Genomic DNA, 19412 nt, shown 5'->3' with positions numbered 1-19412 from the left:
ATCTTATTCCATTTCTCAGTTTAAAACTACAAGATAGAAACGGTCACCTACTGTCTCCATAACAATGGAGTGGGCCGATGCTGTAGACGGCCTCCGAGGCTGTCCTGTTGGTGTCTCCAATAACAACCTCCCTCACGGGTAAGTGGTCTTTGTAGGAGAGGACTCCCGTGTCATTAGACCTGCGATTGAAAAAACAAAACAGAGGCCTCTCAATTTCAGGGCCCCTCAGATAAAACAACCTATTCCTCAGCATCGCTTGGAACTTCGAGTAAACACAACGAAAATGGAGCAATCTATCATCACGCGGACACATGCCTCGGGAGATATGCAAATGAGGTCTCTCAAACGTAGAATTCCTAGGTGTGCGGCGGGCGAGAAGAAATGAATGCACTGGTTGCAATTTCCGAAGAAGTAATAAAAGAAAATCATGATAAGATTTGTATTTAAAGCTTAATTACTTTGATCATTATTCATGCATTTATACAGTTGATCATTTATACAGCATTAGCAAAATTGAATTCATTTTTGTTCAAGCTTCATGGACAAGATAAAACTGCAATAAAATACTCATGATAACGACAAAAGTAAATATTGACTGGGAGGACAACTGAGACTGTATGAACACAAGAGCACAAACAAGAGTATATGCAAACAGATGTAATACAGAGCCTAAAATACACAACTATAGTGGTTCTGACAGGGACAGCTCATTATATTGGCAGCATGTCATCATTCAGGGACTGTTTAAACACCACAGACAAAGCAGAAAGATGTTGCCTACATCCTTTTTATCTCATCTATAACAGTGACGTTTTCTTCTACTGCTGAGGCACTGCTGGAAGGTTTACAGTACCAATACAGTATATCCATCTATAGCAGCATAGTGGTTTACCATCGCTGTGGCTTCATTGAAAGTTAACCAATAATCAGCATTATTACTAGTCGTGGGCCGTTATCGGAGTTAACGTGCTGCATTAACGTGAGACTCTTATCGGGCGATTAAAAAACATATCAAGTTCAAGTTCAAGTCTTTTATTTGTCAGGTGCACAGAGCAACACAAGGTTAGACTGGGCACTGAAATTCTTAAGACAAGACAACGCAAGCACCTGGCATAACATAACATATAAGTACACAGAACAAATTTACATCTATGCTGAGCTTAGATAAGTGAACTTCCTAAATATACAGATAGCAATAAATAAACGACTATACTAACCCTAACACTAAAACTTCCTAAATTACAGATAACAATAAATAGTACGCTATACTAACCCTAATACACACAAAAAAAACCTGTTACAACCCTATAACCTAATCTAACCTAAGTGGAGTACAGTGCAGTAGTGCAAATTTGCAGATCAGTGACTATGTCAATGACCAAACAGGAGCCTGGTGGCGAGGTACAGTAGTGCAATGTTACTGAAAGAGCAACCAGTAGCTGAAAGTGACAGTTTATAAGTGACTATCGCAGTTAATCTATTATCAAAGTTGGGTTGGGAGCTGGGTCTATACTATGCAAGCTATGATGACTTTCACAGCTATATCAGCCAAGCTAACTAATCTCCTCGCTCACCTGGCTTGAGAAACCCGTTCTCAAAGACGTACTTTTAGTCATTATTTGGGTAGCACAGATATTCTGAATGCCTTTGGCGGAATTCAAATGAGCGATTTTAATCTATATTAATTTAGATTAATTCAAATATTAAAGTGTTTTTAATCTAGATTGAAAAAATTAAATCTATGCCCACCAATAATTATTACTATACAGTATATAACAATAGAACAACCAGTTTACCCATACTACATGACAGTGGTACAGTCTAGCCCTGATAAAAGTGTGAGCTAGATGGGGAGTGATGATCATGAACACAGGCAGATACAGCTGATGGTGGTGATGAGCTTGACACCAGGAGAGTCAGATGGCTGAGCGCTTAGGGAGTTGGGCTATTAATCCGAAGGTTGTTGGTTTGAATCTTGGCCGTGCCAAATGACGTTGTCTCTTTGGGAAAGGCACTTCACCCTACTTGCCTCGAGGAGAATGTCCCTGTACTCACTGTAAATCGCTCTGGATAAGAGCGTCTGCTAAATGACTAAATGTAATTGTAATATAGCATGTGGGGGTGATGGTCGTATGTTACCATGAGTCTGTGTCTGCGTCACAGTTGCAGAAGTAGTTCATGTCTCTGCAGTTCTCCTCCAGGCTGCAGGAGCACTGCTGGACCCCAGGCAGGAAGCCTCCCCAGTAGGTCCTCCTCTCTCCACCTTGGTCCACCCACCAGGACAACGGGGTGCCGTCTACAAACACAGATCAAGCGCACACACAAGAACCAAACATTTTTTTTATGTTTTGGCTTGGAATATTTAGCAATGTACAGTAGGAGTACAGATGTGGGAACAAATGACTATTTGTGTAAGTTTGTGAGTCATATTTTCATAATAACATGCGTTGAACAATCTCACACTTTTGCCGGATTGGGCATGTGCCCATCAAAGCTCTGGTTAATGTCTGGAGCTCACCACTGCAGAGTGGCCCAGTGAGGGTTATCAGAGCCCTGCTAGAACTTGCTTGCATCTACTGTCAACTGTCTGTGAGTGATGCCCGTCAGACCTGCCTCATTTACTGTTGTCTGTCAGACTAGCCTCATGTACTGCAGTCTGTCTAAATGGCGTCATCTACTGCAGTCTGTCTAAGTGGCCCTCCCTTTCTCCTCTGCCTCACCACAGGACTGTACATTAGAACCTGCTGACCTTGCAGAGAGATGGGAACATCGCTAGGACCATACAGGTCCACCAATAACAAGCACCAGTCAAATGCAATGCTTTCTTTAACCCAGTATGCCTCATGTAGGTGCTCAGAGCTTTTCAAACTTGTTTAATCTTGAAACATGAAAAACTGTTTCACACCTCTCTTCTCTCTAATTATAATTATAATCAACGGCAATGTACAATGTTCTTCTTTCCTCATCCCCAAATCCCCCAGTCTCTTGATACCCTTTTACAGGGTTATGCCTCATAGTCATAAAACCACAGCTAAAATATTCATAAAGCATCTCTTTATTATTACCAAGAATGCAGTCTCACCACCTGGCACTATACCTGACATGTTGATACAAATGCCCATAAAATGAACCTGTGATTGTGTTGTTGCTAATGATGCCAACACATTTGTTTATGCTGTCAGATGCAGTCCCACTGTTGGTGACAACTCTACCAGGACTGAAAAGCTTGTTTGTGTAATTAGTGGTCATGGAAAGAGAAATGAGTGAGTTTGCATTCATATTTCTACAACTGCATGTCCATAGGAATTGGTGATTTCTTGTTTCCTGTCATGAGTGGTTGGTTTGTCTTTGACAAAACGCACCTCTACATAGCCTTTCAATTATGTGTACAAATGACCACAAAAGAAACTATTAACATAACAAAACAAATTAATGAGTGTAATTAGACAAATAAAATTGCGTAGCGTTTGACAATGCTGTGAAATGGCATATTCAAGGGGTTGCTCTTTGCAGAAGCTCTACCCTGAGTCTTCTATTATGGGGTGTCTCAGGGATGGTCAGGAGGGTGAGTACAGGGGCCAGGTGGATGACTTTGTTGGCTGGTGCAGAAGGAACTGCCTGCAGCTCAACATCTCCAAGACGATAGAGGACTAGGCCCCCTCGATGCCTGTTCTCACCCAGTAGTCTCGGTTAGGATTAATATTTCTGTATTTATTTATACACTGACACTCATCTGTCCAGTATTCCATCACCTGTGTCTCTCTCTGTGTGTCACCTGTATTGTTTTGTGTGTACCCCATACACAACTCTACATATTTTATGCATCGGGATTTGATATGATTTTCATTTTGTATATTTTGAAAATATATTTTTGTATTTTGTAGTAGGTGTATTTAGTTTTTTTTCGGGTAGCCTGTTTGTTTGTTTATTTTCTGTTCCTTCTATTTATATGTTGCCTGATGCAACGCTCCAATATCCCCTCAGGGTGAATAAAGTACCAATACAACTACTGTTAATAAACTGTTGGGTGCATGTTTGCCTATGCAGATTGACTTGAATCTTCTACGAAAGTATAACATAGGACTCTGTCAATTGCATATGTGCCCATGAAGTGATGCAGGCTATTTAGCATGTTGTTAAAGACCTTCTTTGTAGCGTATATCTGTGTCTGGGCATGGCACAGAACTAAGCCATTTATGTTCTTATGGTTGCACTTGGTTCCATGAAAGGCCTGCTTTTCTGTCTCTCTTTGATCTGCTGTGATAATGAACTTGTTTGTTTGCAAGCACACGACACCAGGGGAATATGGGAATTTGGGACTCCATGAATGTTTCATGATATAGGAGCAAACGTGGGATGTCTGGGACCCCTCTTGCTCCCATAGCAATCGAAGATGAATGCTGGAGACAAGCTGTGGGGATAGCCTTTCAAGTTATTGTAAAATAATGAGAAAAATAGTGAGAGAGCGTTGTGTATTTTCTGTGAGGTCACATGCTGGATCAGACAGTGAATACTAACAGTCAGGTAGCCAGGAGACAGGGATGAATATTAAGAAGGATCTCTCAGGAATGTAAACCCTGCTCACCACTGACTCACCTCGGGTGTTGAAGAGGCGTGACTTCCTGCAGACATATGTCACTTCTTGTTGACACTGCTCGGACCCGGCTACGAGGGTGCGTAGTTGGTCAGACGAGGCGCTGTAGTTGAAGCTCATAATGTAGGGCTTCTGGATGGAGGAACCCTGGACTCTCACTGGACCTGAGCTGTTGTGGGTCACCACTGTCCACACTTTGTCATCTACACACAAACACACACATACACAGATGCAAGCAGACATGTTTGACTACTAATATGTTGGCCTGTGACCCACAGACACAGGTGACATCCTCCTACGTGAACATGACAACAATATTTTTTTTTAAAGAAACTACATGAGTTGTGAATTCATTAACAGAATTCCTGAGGGACTCATTCACTGTTGAGTGCAGTAATCCATGTCTAGGAAGCTGATGGAAGATATTGCCCATATGTGCTCCCTCCATGGGTTAACAGTTTACGTGATTAATTGAGGTGAAGACTCCAATTCATTTCCATCCTCCATTTAGTATGTATTATAGGGATTTTGTGTTTACCTTGCCTGAGAGAAAATCCTTCTCCACTTTGCGATAATTCACATCCCAGGTTGTCAAGCTGAGAGTTATTTACATCTCTAATGGATTCTTTAATTGAGGTCAACCTGAGGCAACTTACTGCAAAATGATTAGGATTTGGGGGTTGTGGGGGGTTGGGTTGAGAGGAAAACACATTGTGATATAGAGCTATACTATCACTAGACAACAGCCACCTCCGTAATGACTTCAATGTTGCATTAACCTCTGTAAAGGTCATGGCTGGGAGCCGGTGACAGGGTGGTGATGGATATTGTCTTGGGCGCCAACAATGTGCTCTCTGTCCTGCACCGCTGCCAAGGCCTGGCCCTCCCCTCTCTCGGGATGCTGGATTTACTCCATGTGGATTAACCTTTATGGACGAGTGTAATTTTAGGACATGCTTTGGGGATATGCAGATACTAATGTCCAGGATATGCCCACAAAACACGGCTTGCTGAGGAGGGAGAAGCTTGCCACTGGCCACGTGCGGGGCCCATATCGAATTAGCCCAAACGATTTTCTGCTGGGTAGTGAACTGTCAGCTGTCAGTCGTGCTGTGGATCAATGCAACGTGATCTGTGAGCGAACAGAGCTGTTATTATATACTGTGTCCCTCTTCTGGAATGATCTCAGAGGTCCCTGAGGGAAACTGGCAGAGTTGAGGCACTGACTGCCCCGCCAAGCCCATGATCTCGCCCATGACCTCGCTCTTACTCTGACTCACCTGTCATGTTGCAGTAGACCTGTGTGGGCCCCAGAGGTCCACTTCCGTCTGGATCAATGGAGAAGTAGCCTGAGGAGCTGCCCACCTGTCTGTAGGCCTGGCAGGACGCCTCATAGATAGCTGGAGGGAAAACAGACTCAAACTGTGTCCAATATGGTCAACCGAAAAAAAAATACAAATAAACTTAAAGATTTAGTGACCCAAAACACTGTGTAACAGATACCAAAACGGATTTTTGTCTTATTTTGCTGATGCAAGTAAAGCTCCAGCAAAGCTTTTGCAGAGTCCATGTGATAAAAGATTGTGTCACACTTAAGAATGACCTCCTTAACAAGATTATCTCCAATATATTTATTATTACACACTATTCCCCCGAAGGGAGACCACAGCACAGAGGAAACACAGTATGCAACGAGCAACAGTTTCTCCTTGCTTCTGACATTTTATGGATCATAAAGCAGAGTGAGGATACTGTAGACCTGACTGTAGCCTCAAAACATTTAGCATACGAGAGAATGTGCTGTTAGGGCAATTTTTATTCAGGTGGTGTTCCGTTTCCGTCACGTTGGCCCCGACATGCAAGGACAACTGCATCCGCTGGTGTGTAAACAAGGAATCAGTATTCTGGAGCAAGGATTTTCACACAAGGATTCGCACGCCGTGCTCTGAGGTGAATATCAAAGGAGAGGCTGGGTATGTCAAGAGGCAGACGGAGGGAGAGAAAGGGGAAACTTCCATATGTTGGATGGAAGCTTCTGAAGAGTTGCTGAAAGATTTAGAGGCAGGAGAGAACTGTGGAATTAATCTACAGGTCACAGTGGCTCGAACCAGCGTTGCTCTCTGCAGTTTGTTCTTGTAATTGAGCTGTGTTATGTTGACAGCACAGGACAACGGAGTGATGGTTTGCTTTGTTTGCTCAAGCTACACAACAACATGGCAAATCTTCTGGTCTGGCCTGGCTTGTTTGGCTCAAAATACTCGAACGTATTTTGTAGAAAGGGTGTGTAAGGTGTATGGGTGTGTGTCTGCTCACAGTTATGGCAGGTAGCTCCAGAGTATCCTGTTCCTGAGCAGTCACAGTTGAAGGTGATCCAGGACTGGGAACACTGACCACCGTGCTCACACAGGTTTGGAAGACATCTGGAGAAAAAAGTGAGTTGAAGAGAGATCGCTAAAGAGAGAGATATTGTATGTTCTATCTACACATACTCAGTTTTCATTCCAGTATGGGCTTTTCTCACCAGGCAGCATTCTTGGTGAGCTCACAAGAGTAACAAGACGGTTCCTTCCTTACTTTGCAATGTCAGACACTTTCATCAGTCAATAAAATCAACAACCCCAAAAAATATCAAATGAAGGAAGAGTAAAGACAGATTTGTTGTTAACAAAATGTATGTCCTTAAAAGCTTACAAAATATTTAAAGAACTGCCAAGCTTTTGTGTTATGTAAAAAAGGACAGACATTTGTGTGTCTTCCTCTGAACCTTTCATTATCAGTGAAGCAGCTCCCAGCTTACAAATATATTCTTCATTTCCCTGCCATTATCAAGACACGCTCTTGCACCCAAATAGTCAGAAAGCAAGATAAACACAATTTTGAAATTTCCTTTGCAATTGTTTTTTATTCTTTATTTAGTCTTTTTCATAAATCCCATACAGTCTGGCTTCGTATCTACTCAGATTGAGGGGCAAGTGAAAAGCAAACACTCATTGCGGAAGCGCATCTAAAAAAAGAAAGCATCATCATGTCAACCTGCCGCTTGTTTACGGGATGTGAACAGCCTGTGCTTTACGGAAATTCCAAACCACGCTTCTTCTGATTAATAGTCCCTTCCTTGAGCCTCCTTGAGTTACGCATAATTGCCAGCCTTTCAAGCACGCATCTATAATTTCATACACTTTCGTCTCTCTCCCATTAATTGCCATAGAGCGAGGCGACCGCGCCAAGGATAAGGTTGCAGGCCTTGGTTTAATTACCACCAAGCTATTCCCATTGTTGTGTTCGCAGGATGCCCTGCCCAAACAGATCATGAAATTACAGTAGCCAGTGCTCAGAAGTGCACACTTGCTATAAATTGAGTCATGCAGTTTGATTGGACACAGGGAAAGGAGATTAACACTCGTAAAGGTTAATCTCCTGCTCTTTTTAATGAAGCTGCACTTCGCTTAGATACGCCAATGCTAGAGTGAGAACACACATCAACAGAATGGATTTACAGAACATTGCACAAAACCGAACATAAACCTTGCCCTTACAACCGCATGATGACTACAAGAAAAGCTTGTAGTAGGAGATACGACATGGTTGTGGACTATACAGCCATGCTTTTTTATGCTAGGGGTTTTTGACAGCAGGTGATAACAGTACTCCGAGTCAAAGAACATTTTGTCTCCCATCTCATTTAATCATGCCATGAGCCTGCAGCTCACCCTTTTGCGCCATTTAAAACACACCCTGGCAGCTCTGAAACACTTAGCCTTCCAGATGAAAAACCTCAGCTAGTCTGGGTCCGACATCAGAAGCCCCCCGCAGGGTAAACAGGGAAACTCCAGCTTGTTTGTTTGTCTCCTCATCCATACTGTACGACACTACACATGCAGGATTAATTCAAGGTATCACTGTATATTACAGTACACCCCTGACTGAGGGGAAGGAGACAGCTGATGGCAGGAGCTGCTTGTTAGCAGGGAATGTGCTACACAGCTAACAACAGTGTGTAATTGGACGACCCTGTCAGAGAGTGCCGACTGGCCGAGCTGTCGAGAGGTCCAGAACCCCAACTGTGCAGGATGGCATGGCAAGAAGACTGTGCAGGAGAGGACGGCAGGAAAGTCTGGGCAGAATAGCAGGGCAGGAGAGAAGTAATTCCCCTTAATGAGCGAGAGCTCACATTACCTACCATCTCTACCTAACCATTTATTTCCATTTCTGCTGTTCCTAACCATCTGATAATCTCTACCTAATCATATCTACCCAACCATCTTTAGCCATCTCACTATAGCCTTCTCAACCAAATGAGAGTCTATCTAGTGAGGTTTAATAAAAGGAACAGCTTTACCTGTCATGTATGCCACATGTGTCGAACTGAAGCTCGTTGTGGCTTCCCAGAAGGCCTTGCTGGACGTGGTTGAGGTTGATAGGCTGGCTGTTGATGACAATGAGACGCATGCATCCCTGGAATGCCATCGTGGGGTTCCTGCAGCCCGAGACACTCTGGGAAGAGGGACAACCTGAAGGACGCATAATTTCACATGAAACTATATTAATCATACAAAGCACATTGTTTTGATGTTTGAAAAACCCATTTCAAACTGTCTCCCCCCCCCCCTCCTGCCTCAGCCTCCTTTATAAACCTTACTGCTTGAGAATGTTTAAAAGAAGGGTTGAGACAAGGATCATCTCCTTGCATGCACTTGAGATGGAGGCTAGGATTATGATGCAGGATTGTTCTGAACACACACTACAACAGGACAACCAAACAGTGGACAGTCCCACTGGAAACATCTCCTTGGAGAAGTGAGAGTAAGAGATATGAGAGAGAAATGTTCTGAGGTTGAAGCGTGTTGCTGTGTGTAATCTGACCTCCAAAGTAGAAGCTGTATCCTGCCTCCAGGTGCTCCCCCAGCTCAATGGTGGAGGCCGGCTCGTTGTCCAGACTCATGGTCACCTGCAGACCCTGCGTGCTGAGACTCACCGAGTGCCACAGTCCATCATTCACTCTGTGACCTGAGGAAGCACATTGGACAGTTCTGGGTGAGAGAGGTTTTACCTTCACATTACAGGATCATGAAATGCTTACATATTTGTATGCAATAGTTATTCAACTAAAACTCTTGACCTCATATGCTATTTGGACAAGAAAGTTAATGACTTGGCACTTTTTTGTTACATGAGAACATATTGTATTTATTTACAAGACACTTTTATTTAACACTTGGGGAGGATTTTAACCTGCAACCTGTTGATCTGAGGTCAATGTTCTACGACTGACCTATACCAATCTTGAGGAAACTAAAAAAACACAGACTCAAAGGTTAGGTTTCATTGTGCAGTTATAACAATATTCCAGTTACTATTGTCAGATAAAAAATTAAAATGGCTTTAGCTAAGCTCCAGCTATTGCAGAATGACAGGCAGGATGAAACTAAATTAAGACTTTTATAGAAGATAAGTTTCAAGCTATGTCGGTCTTCTGGGTATAAATATTCCTCTGTGTCTGCCATCTGCTTTTAGGTCTGGCTTCTGCAATCCAAAACGATTATCCAGGTTATTGTTCACATGGCAATGCGGTAAAAACCTTATAAACTCAAGGAGGATAACCTTTTCCTTGAAGCCTTACTGAGGAGATTACGTATGCTTTGTGATGATTGAGGGCAAAGGTAATAAAAACGGTGTTGATGAAAATCATGTGCTCAACCAAACATAGACAGTCAACGGCTGTATGATGGATTAAGTTGAATACAGTCTGTCTGCCCTGGTAGAGAGCCAGGAGTCTTTTATAGAAACAAACACTGCATTCCCCTCAGATGGTCTCTGAGCAGATGGACTCCATGCAGCCTAGGTTGCTAGGAGGTTGCGGAACTTTAAGGTTCAGTGACATGGTTATCCAGCCAGCGGCTGGTCCTCACCAGTGGACACCTCGGATTTCTGCTGGGCTGACGTGTGGTGGGTGAGACAGAGCCGGCTGTTGCTGATCTGCAGCTCCAGTCTCTGGGGCTCCTGGGCCAGCAGGGTAGAGAGCAGCAGGCCGTCTGGGTTCCAGGTGCGGAACTGGAAACGCACCGCCAGACCCCCCATAGCGGACGGCGTTGCCGGGAGCGACAGGAAGCTGCTGCTGGAGCTCAGGAAGGTGGTGGCCACCTGCTGGGACTCTGAGCAGGAGAAGGTCACGTTGCCCTGGAGACGAAGGAACCAGGCGATGTTATTTACACATTTCATCATCAGCGTCGCTAATGGCTAATTAACCTCATGGAGAGCTGATGATTTAAGGTTTTTGAAGGAATGTCATGTTGATCTCTGAACCATGATAACAGATATCCTTATTTTCTTCTACAAAACTGATAATAACACATTTCTGACAGACTATTTCCAACCTTTAAAGACACAGAAGGAAATAGCTAAGAAATAATCGAGGTCCTCAACGTCTATCAAAGCAGGTCATTGGGAAGCAAGCAAAGACAGAAAGAATGAAATTGCACTTATATTCCACAAAGTGCAAAGGTCCTGCAGGTACATGGACCAGACCAGTTATGTAAATTGAGGTCAGTTTCCTATCAATCTGTATGCCCGGAAGGCAGCGAAGAGCAATCGCACCACTTTGACTCTCAATGTGATTCCTCCCAAAACCACCTGGGGAAGAATTCCACATTGAAATTCCATTAGAGATTCCATCATGGCCGTCCGTGGGCAAAAAAAAGAAAGAAAGAAAAAAGTCCACTCTCTCACTTGTAAGTAAAGGCCTTTTAACATAGCAATCAGTTTCAAGGGGAAAAGGTGTTTGAGATGAATGTGGTTCTTGGGCCTGGCCGTCTGATTTGAAAGGAGGAGGAAGGGTGTGCTAAGCCTTTGGCTGAATCTATTCATAGATTTAGACTTAATGGCAGAGTAGTGTGGACCAGATAGGACGTAATGATAGAGAGAGAATAGATTGGATTTCTTACTCAACTTTTTTTACCCCCTTCCTCGCGTCCCCTCTTGACACTCTCCTGCTCCATTTCACTCACAGTTTAAGGACCACAGAGAAATCCATGTGACTAATTCAAATGCAACTGTGATTAAACATGATTGAATCACGTTGCATTCGACTGCAAACTCTCTGCGCAGCAGCGCAATTAAAACCCCACTGCGCCCTGGCTGTTTTAACTATTTTCTCTTTGTCTTTTGTGTTTTAGTAACAAGCTCATTATCTCTTGGTACCTAAGGATGAAGAGTCTTACCACGCTGTAGATCTGGGGCTTGCGTCGCTTTGCCAGGTCAATGATGTTGATACCGTTGTAGTAGAGGTTCTCAATGCAGCCGTGGAAGTTCTTCCTGAGGAAGGTTCCGGGCTTTCCAGGTAGTGGGATGCCCCCAAAGCTCAACTAGAGGGGAAGGTTGGGGAAAGGAGTCGTCAGAAATAAAGATATTCAATCTTCTGATATGGTTTTAGAGCAGAATGTTACACCTAAGGGGCTTCACTAAGATTTCCTGCTAATGATGTTAACGTGATGTTCCACAGTTCCTCAGCTAGAGTCAGAGAACATCTGGGGGAGCTACAGCTTGAGAACCTATAAAAGGTCCACCTTTAGTTCAGTCAGTCAGAGGAGAAAGGAGGACTAACCTCATAGTCCACCTCTAGTGAGTCTCCTTCCCCCTTGGTTCTGAAGTGCTGTGTGTGGGTGTCCACTGTTAGGTTGACCTGCTTGTTGAAGCGCTCGATGAGGACAGAGTGCCAGTGCTGGTCATCCAGAAGACTGCCCAGAGTGACCGCAACACGACCACTGCTGAACCGTAGCCTGATGTCGTCTGGATACAAGCACACAAACCTCTGTTTGAGAACACTGGATCCCAGCTGAGCTGCTGACTGAACCCTTAACCATCTTAAGCCAGCTAGTCAATAGAGCTCTGGTGGATTGGTAATTGATAGGTCAAGGACGCACGCTCGTCACAACGCTCAGACGCACACATACTAACATACACACACACGCACACATGCTCTGACACATGCTATCACATTTCTATCTCTATTTCTGTCTCTCTCCACTTTAACACACAGACACACACTACCCACCAGTCACAGTCCATTAACCAAACTGCTCCCTCAACTCCATGTTAACTGGTTCTCCAGAAGCACCTTCCTTCAACAGCTCCTAGAGGCCGCCCCCCCCCCCCCCTGGTGAGAGTCTCACCCAGGTTGAGGTAGAGTGCCAGTCGGCCCCGGTGCAGCTCCAGAGTGATGTAGTCTCCTTTCTGGCCCTCCCCGTGGACCAGCACCCCCTCAGCCTGACCACTCTTGAAGCGCAAGGAGATCACATCCTTCACCGTCGACATGGACTTCTGGTTAAACCGGTACAGCAGAGAGCTTCTGCCATCAAAGTCCGCCACATCTGACTCTGAGGAAATTAACAGACATTGTCAGGGAGGAGGAATATTTTTTTCACAGTTGAAGCATGGAAGGGAAGAAGAGAGCGCGTCAAGTAGGGAAGAATGGAGCGCGAGGTCGACAGGCGGATCGGTGCGGCGTCCGCAGTGATGCGGGCTCTGCATCGGTCCGTCGTGGTGAAGAAGGAGCTGAGTCGAAAGGCGAAGCTCTCTATTTACCAGTCGATCTACGTTCCTACCCTCACCTATGGTCACGAACTATGGGTAGTGACCGAAAGAACGAGATCGCGAATACAAGCGGCCGAAATGAGCTTTCTCCGTAGGGTGTCCGGGCTCTCCCTTAGAGATAGGGTGAGAAGCTCGATCATCCGGGAGGGGCTCAGAGTAGAACCGCTGCTCCTCCGCGTCGAGAGGAGCCAGCTGAGGTGGCTCGGGCATCTGATTAGGATGCCTCCTGGACGCCTCCCTGGTGAGGTGTTCCGGGCACGTCCCACTGGGAAGAGGCCCCGGGGAAGACCCAGGACACGCTGGAGGGACTATGTCTCTCAGCTGGCCTGGGAACGCCTTGGGGTCCCCCAGGAAGAGCTGGCGGAAGTGGCCGGGGGGAGAGAAGTCTGGGCCTCCCTGCTTAGGTCGCTGCCCCCGCGACCCGATCCCCGGACAAGCGGCAGATGACGACGACGACGACGAAGCATGGAAGCAATCTAACCTATTAGGGGTATGCTAATGCTGCTATGGAATCATTGTATAGTAATGCCTTATGCAGGAAGCAATTTCAATGTCAATCTGGAGAAAAGCTTGTACAATCTTGGACAGACACCTGTTATTTTAAAAGAATGCAGAACATGTTTCATCCCTCCTCTCCGGGTCAAACGCAGTGCCTGCCTGATTGATGTTCTGCGTAAGGAACACAGGAAGCTGAGGGCAGTCTATATCAGTTTGAGACTCATCAGAGAGACTCATGCATAGATACATGAACATGAAGCTGTGCAATATTGCATTTTAAGTGTCCTCCTTTTGCTCTTTTTCTCTCCTTCTTTCTTAATTTATTTCTGTCCATATATACTGCATATGTTTTGTAAATATTTTGTGTTGTTGAGGAAATCCCTTTAAACATCTGGAAAAGTATGCTGTTAGTATATTGTAAAAAGATTATTAGCTACTATAGCAAAACCATAGTCTTTCCTTTCTGATATTAGGAATTACGATTGGTGGGCCGTTATCGGCGTTAACGTGTTGCATTAACGTGAGACTCTTATCGGGCGATAAAAAAAATATCGCCGTTAATCTATTCTCGAAGTTGGGTTGGGAGCTGGGTGTATACTATGATATCATCATAGCTATGACAAGCTATGATGACTTTCACCTTGATATTTTTGGGCAGATGCCTAGCCGAATTGCACTGTAGGGGGCGAGAACGAGTCTTCGAACTTGTGTGTATGTCTTTATGTGTACGTAATGTGTATGAAATTACCACATCAAACGTGACATGCTAACATGGATGCAGCTATAAAGCCGCGGGGTTTGCTTCAGGGGAAATTTTTAAGAAGCTTCCCACTGGAAACCTTGACAAGACTAAGGTTGTTTGCACCTTCTGAGATTCGGAATTAGTTTACTGTACGAGTTCATCCAGTCTCAAATACTATGGAGCTAAATCAAGGCCAAATGTTTTGTTAATTCGAAAAAAAATCTTTAGTCGAAAGACTAAAGTTTGACATTGAAAATGTACATTTTGGTCTAAAACTTGAAAAATAAACCATGTATTCAAAGAAAAAATAAGTGTACCAATTTTTTTTTCAGGTTGAATACAATTTCAATTACATTTTTGAATTATTTTGATTATTATTTTTCATTATTTGACTTTTATATTTTCACATAGTTTTACATTTCATGTTTTCAGATTCAAAACTTTTGTTTTTGAGTTTCAGTTTTATTTATTTTTAGTTTCAGTATTTTTTATTTTTTAAAGTTTGGCCCCGATTGCGTAGGGTTTGGCACGCAAAATAGATGTGTAAACCCGTGTCATAGACTGGGTTGGCGGAGCGGACGCCTTGCCGACTGCCGAGTCTTCTGCCTCTTTGTTAGGCTGTCACTCACAATTCCTGCCTCTGAGTTGAAGCCACGCCCCCTACGCAAAATCGGGGCCAAAAGTCTAAAAAATATATATATAAACTGAAAAAAAATAAACCTGAAAAAAACAAATATATAAAAAAAACTTATTGAATCTGAAAACATGAAATGTGAAACTATGTGAAAATATGAAAGTGAAAAATAAAAATAACTTATATAACTTATATTATAAATTATTCAAAAATGTTATCGAAATGTTATTCGACCTGAAAAAAAAACTTGGTACACTTATTTTTTCTTTGAATGCATGTTTTATTTTTCAAGTTTTCGACCAAAAACTAGTTTTTCGGCTGAAGATTTTTTTCTTCTTCGAATTAACAAAACATTTGGCCCTGATTTAGCTCCATAAAATACCACCTAAACGCAAAGCATCCCTTAGCTAATGCGGGAAGATGCCAGGCCAAGCACTGATGTAGCGCAGGGGAAGAGTCGTCGTCAAACAACTATGTTTGAGTGCAACCGTGGCAAGCCCGTCAGCACAGCTCTATCAACCAAGCTAACTAATCTCATCGCTCACCTGGCTTGAGAAACCCGTTCTCAAAGACTTACTTTAAGTCATTATTTGGCTAGCACACATATTCTGAATGCCTTTGGCGGAATTCAAATGAGACATTTGAATTCTAGATTAATCTAGATGAATTCGAAGATTACAATGTGAGATTAATCTAGATTAAAAATAAATAATCTATGCCCACCACCAATTACGATCCACATAATGAAAACAATTATTTCGGAAAATTGCGATCATGTCCAAATCCACAGTATCAAAACACTGAATAGCTCACAATGCTATGACTTCCAAAAATACAGTAAAATCTTAAATATGTCATATAATCATGGTATAATATAAATATAATCATGGTCTGCATGGGTAGGGGTCTTACTCGCAGGTCTGCCCATGTCTTTAATATGACCTTAATAATATGAAGCAAAGATGTGAGGGTCCTGCATTTATTATCACAGTGAACCACCATCCAGCACTAACACAGAGATCATGCTGTGCAACGCCTGGGCACTATGAAAGCCCTCACTCAGGGATAATTATAACTGTCTTTCACGGGGCAGTAATTTACTGCTGATCCAGTAAGAGCAGAGTGGCAGGCAGAGGCGTCCCATAGACGGCCCTCTTTATTTATTCAGCATTGGCTTCCCAAGCTGGGCAAGGCTGCTCAGGAACAGGCAGGCCTGATGTTGTCTGTCTCTGTTAGCTGCTGGCATTGGGCTTTGTCAGCACACTGGCACCATAGAGCCTCATCAACAGGAACAGGAACACTTGCATTGCTCCTCTGGTTGTCCTCCAGCATACAGCCTCTGGACCAAGATGCTACAGGGGAACCAGGACATGCTTCACATGGACAGGCTTGGAGGCTTGGCGTTGATGATGATGGATGTCAGAACACTCCTGCCTTTCTATAGCTCATGTAATCACAAGGCATCTATGCACAGCGTCAGCACAAGAGCCCCACCCTGTTCAGATAATGTTCCAAGAGTGATGGGTGCTGACCTGCACTGAGACAACCGTTACATGACACGTTCCATTCTATGAAAACAAATGACTGCCATGCTGATGTGGTATGTTATGTGTTTTACATGGTAAGTTAGGACTCATCAAATGTCTCAAAAGTCTGGAAATTCATTAACTACTGAGTTGAGGCTAGGTGCTGTGTAAGGATCTACATTTGCTGGTATAGGGCTAGGTGGGAATCCTAAAGGGAGGCTAGATGCTGTCTGCTGACTAAGGGGCCTACAGTTACTGGTGTTGGGTAAGGTGATGGGTGCTGGGTAGGGGTCCTACTCGGGGGCTATGGCCTGGGTGGGGGTCCTACAGGGGGGACTCACTGTAAGCACAGCCGTACAGCTCCACCCGAAGCCCCAGCCAGCCGACGGGGTTCCAATCCAGGGGGACGAAGCGCAGGAACCGGGTTCTCAGGGAGTGGGGGAGCTTGTGGAGGACGACACCGTCAGCGTTCATGTTCCCCACAAACCTCTGCAGATACAGGAGAGAGCAGGATGAAGAGAGAGGTGGTTATATACTGAGACCAGCAGAATAAGTGAGAGAGACTCTTTAGGGAATGTCATTCATTAAACAAACAAGACAGCAATTACAGAATTTGTATCAAGGGAGTCTTTTTGGAGCCAGTATTGCCTGAAATGACCTTGGAAGTGTGGAAAATGATGGTAATTATTCCATCCGGGAATTGAAAAGGCTTTTGTGTGCGAGGTGAAAGCTTTGAATCAGAACATGAAAGACAAGGCGTTTTCAGGTCTGGAGAAAGGCATGAAAATCGCTTTTTGCTGACAAAACGAAATCAATGCCACGTCTTTCTCTCCACACAACCGCTTTATTTGATGCATAAAAAAAGAGGATATGAATCAGTATGTGGGCTGGAAATAGAAGAATTTGGTTCACAACATTTCGATGCAGCTCAATGGAAGAAATAAAGAGTACCATGGAAAGGAGCAAGTGTAAAAAACTATTGGTATCACATTTAGTCATCTCCATGGGAGAACCTCTCAGTAAAAATGGGAAAGATTATTATTCTTCTTCATTTTCATCTCCCTACCGTCTATGGCATCAACAGCCCCGCCACATGTAGCCACGGGGAAATAAGAGAGAGAGAGAGAGAGACAGAGAGAGAGAGAGAGAGAGAGAGAGAGAGAGAGAGAGAGAGAGAGAGAGAGAGAGAGAGAGAGAGAGAGAGAGAGAAGGAAGGAGGGACAAAGAGACACTCAGACAAAGACGGAGAGACATGGAGAGAAAGAGCTACCAAGAAAAAACTCCAGATGACTGATGACCAGACCTTTATAACAGATATGAGGCAGGTGACGAGCTAAATCGATAATGATGTGTATTACGAAGCAACAGAAAGATGGATGGTTGACGTCGCAGCTGCAGGCTTTGTGAATAGCCTAACAGAGTCGAACTGAACCATTTATTTCCCTCCGACTGCAGTTGAAAACACCTTGACATGTGAGTAGATGGGGAGGAACAGCACAAATTAAAATACAAGTATAAGCAACAGCCGCCCCGAGTTCAAGTACCCTCTCTGAGGTACTGGGCAGGCAGATGCAGGTGCCCTCATAGGTGAGACAGGAGAGACAATCCTAAAAGGGAAGTATTTAGGCTCTTATTGTGATTTATGCCGGTGCGTTGTTATTGTGAGCGCTTCCTGGTAAATGCATCGTGGAAGAGATGCAAGCTCAGCACTTACGAGCTCCGCTGTTACTCATGGCCATGCAGGATAAGCATTAACAAATTTCACTGGGGGTTACATTTCCATTGAGAGCCTACTAGCTATTTCATTGCACACACTCTTGTGTTGTAAAGGAGGCTCTTTAGCAAATTAAATTAGAGAAACAAGTTTGCTTCAAAAATGGTGCATACATATTCATCACTGGTGTACACAGCTATCCATCAAAGCCCTAGAGAAGAGGTAGCCTAATTAAATGCAGGAACACCTCGAACCAAAAATAGGCAGTCAATTACATTGAAAAATTATCTCTTCACAAATCCTCTGAAAATACATAAGAGTGTAAGGGAATTAAAATGCTGATATGTAAATGATGTCCAGATTATACTCATTGTTTCTATCCTGTCTCCAAATAATTACTATGCTTGCTGTGAGTTGAAGGTTGTATACGTTTTAGTTCTTCTTTGTACAGACTTGACATGAAATGAAATTCTCTTGAAAAAAGAAAACATGCTTAAATGGTCTTGGATTGAGCTGCCTGTCTCTTATCTTTCAATGTGTTAGATTTATGCAAGATGAGTACTCCTTTTAGACAATAACATCCAGGACAGCAAGTACTCTGATATTTCTGCTCAGGGGCGGCGCAAGATCATTTTTTATGCAGGTGCTAAGGGGGTGTTAGCAGTGGCGTTTTTTGAACGCTCAAGCGCCCCTAAATTTAATCTCGGCACTCGTAAAAATTATAATAATAAAAAAATATATATATACATATATTATTGTTTATTATAATTTGATGCTGGTAGTTCATGAAGAAAGGGACATCCTTAGTTTTTTCCTTCATTCAATATTTTGCATAATCATACATAAATGTATTAATTGTTATCCAGTGAAATTAGGAATGTATTAGAGTATGCAAACTCCTCACCTTTAGGTGAGACTCACCTTTATGAAACCAAAATGGGTAACCTACGTGATTGGTGCAGATCCCATGAGATAAAAAAAAATTGGGGGGGGGGGGGGGGGGGGGGGGGGGGGGGGGGCAACACAGCACTTTACCCGTGCTTCCCAACTTTACAACTGGCTCTGGAACCAAACGTCACTCCTAATGCCTAAACCTCACAGCCAGAGGCAGAGTG

At 43.6% G+C, this 19412-nt stretch overlaps 1 protein-coding gene across 1 annotated transcript in view; it reads right to left on the bottom strand.

Moving 5' to 3' along the window:
- The window catches only part of LOC124485960 (contactin-associated protein-like 5), a 46963-nt gene that overhangs the window by 9201 nt on the left and 18350 nt on the right, over positions 1 to 19412 (bottom strand). The window contains exons 4-15 of the mRNA XM_047047870.1: positions 16925 to 17072; positions 12763 to 12966; positions 12195 to 12379; positions 11812 to 11955; positions 10504 to 10771; positions 9458 to 9601; positions 8934 to 9105; positions 6908 to 7014; positions 5875 to 5994; positions 4597 to 4797; positions 2140 to 2296; positions 52 to 179 (exon numbers count right to left, since the gene is read on the bottom strand). Of these exons, the coding sequence (XP_046903826.1) occupies positions 52 to 179; positions 2140 to 2296; positions 4597 to 4797; positions 5875 to 5994; positions 6908 to 7014; positions 8934 to 9105; positions 9458 to 9601; positions 10504 to 10771; positions 11812 to 11955; positions 12195 to 12379; positions 12763 to 12966; positions 16925 to 17072 (1978 nt within the window). The remainder of the gene's footprint in view (positions 1 to 51; positions 180 to 2139; positions 2297 to 4596; positions 4798 to 5874; positions 5995 to 6907; positions 7015 to 8933; positions 9106 to 9457; positions 9602 to 10503; positions 10772 to 11811; positions 11956 to 12194; positions 12380 to 12762; positions 12967 to 16924; positions 17073 to 19412) is intronic.

Source organism: Hypomesus transpacificus, chromosome 23, assembly GCF_021917145.1.
Source record: "Hypomesus transpacificus isolate Combined female chromosome 23, fHypTra1, whole genome shotgun sequence".
Lineage (NCBI taxonomy): Eukaryota > Metazoa > Chordata > Actinopteri > Osmeriformes > Osmeridae > Hypomesus > Hypomesus transpacificus.
Note: the sequence above shows the minus strand (reverse complement) of the source record. Positions and strands in the feature narration are given on the sequence as shown.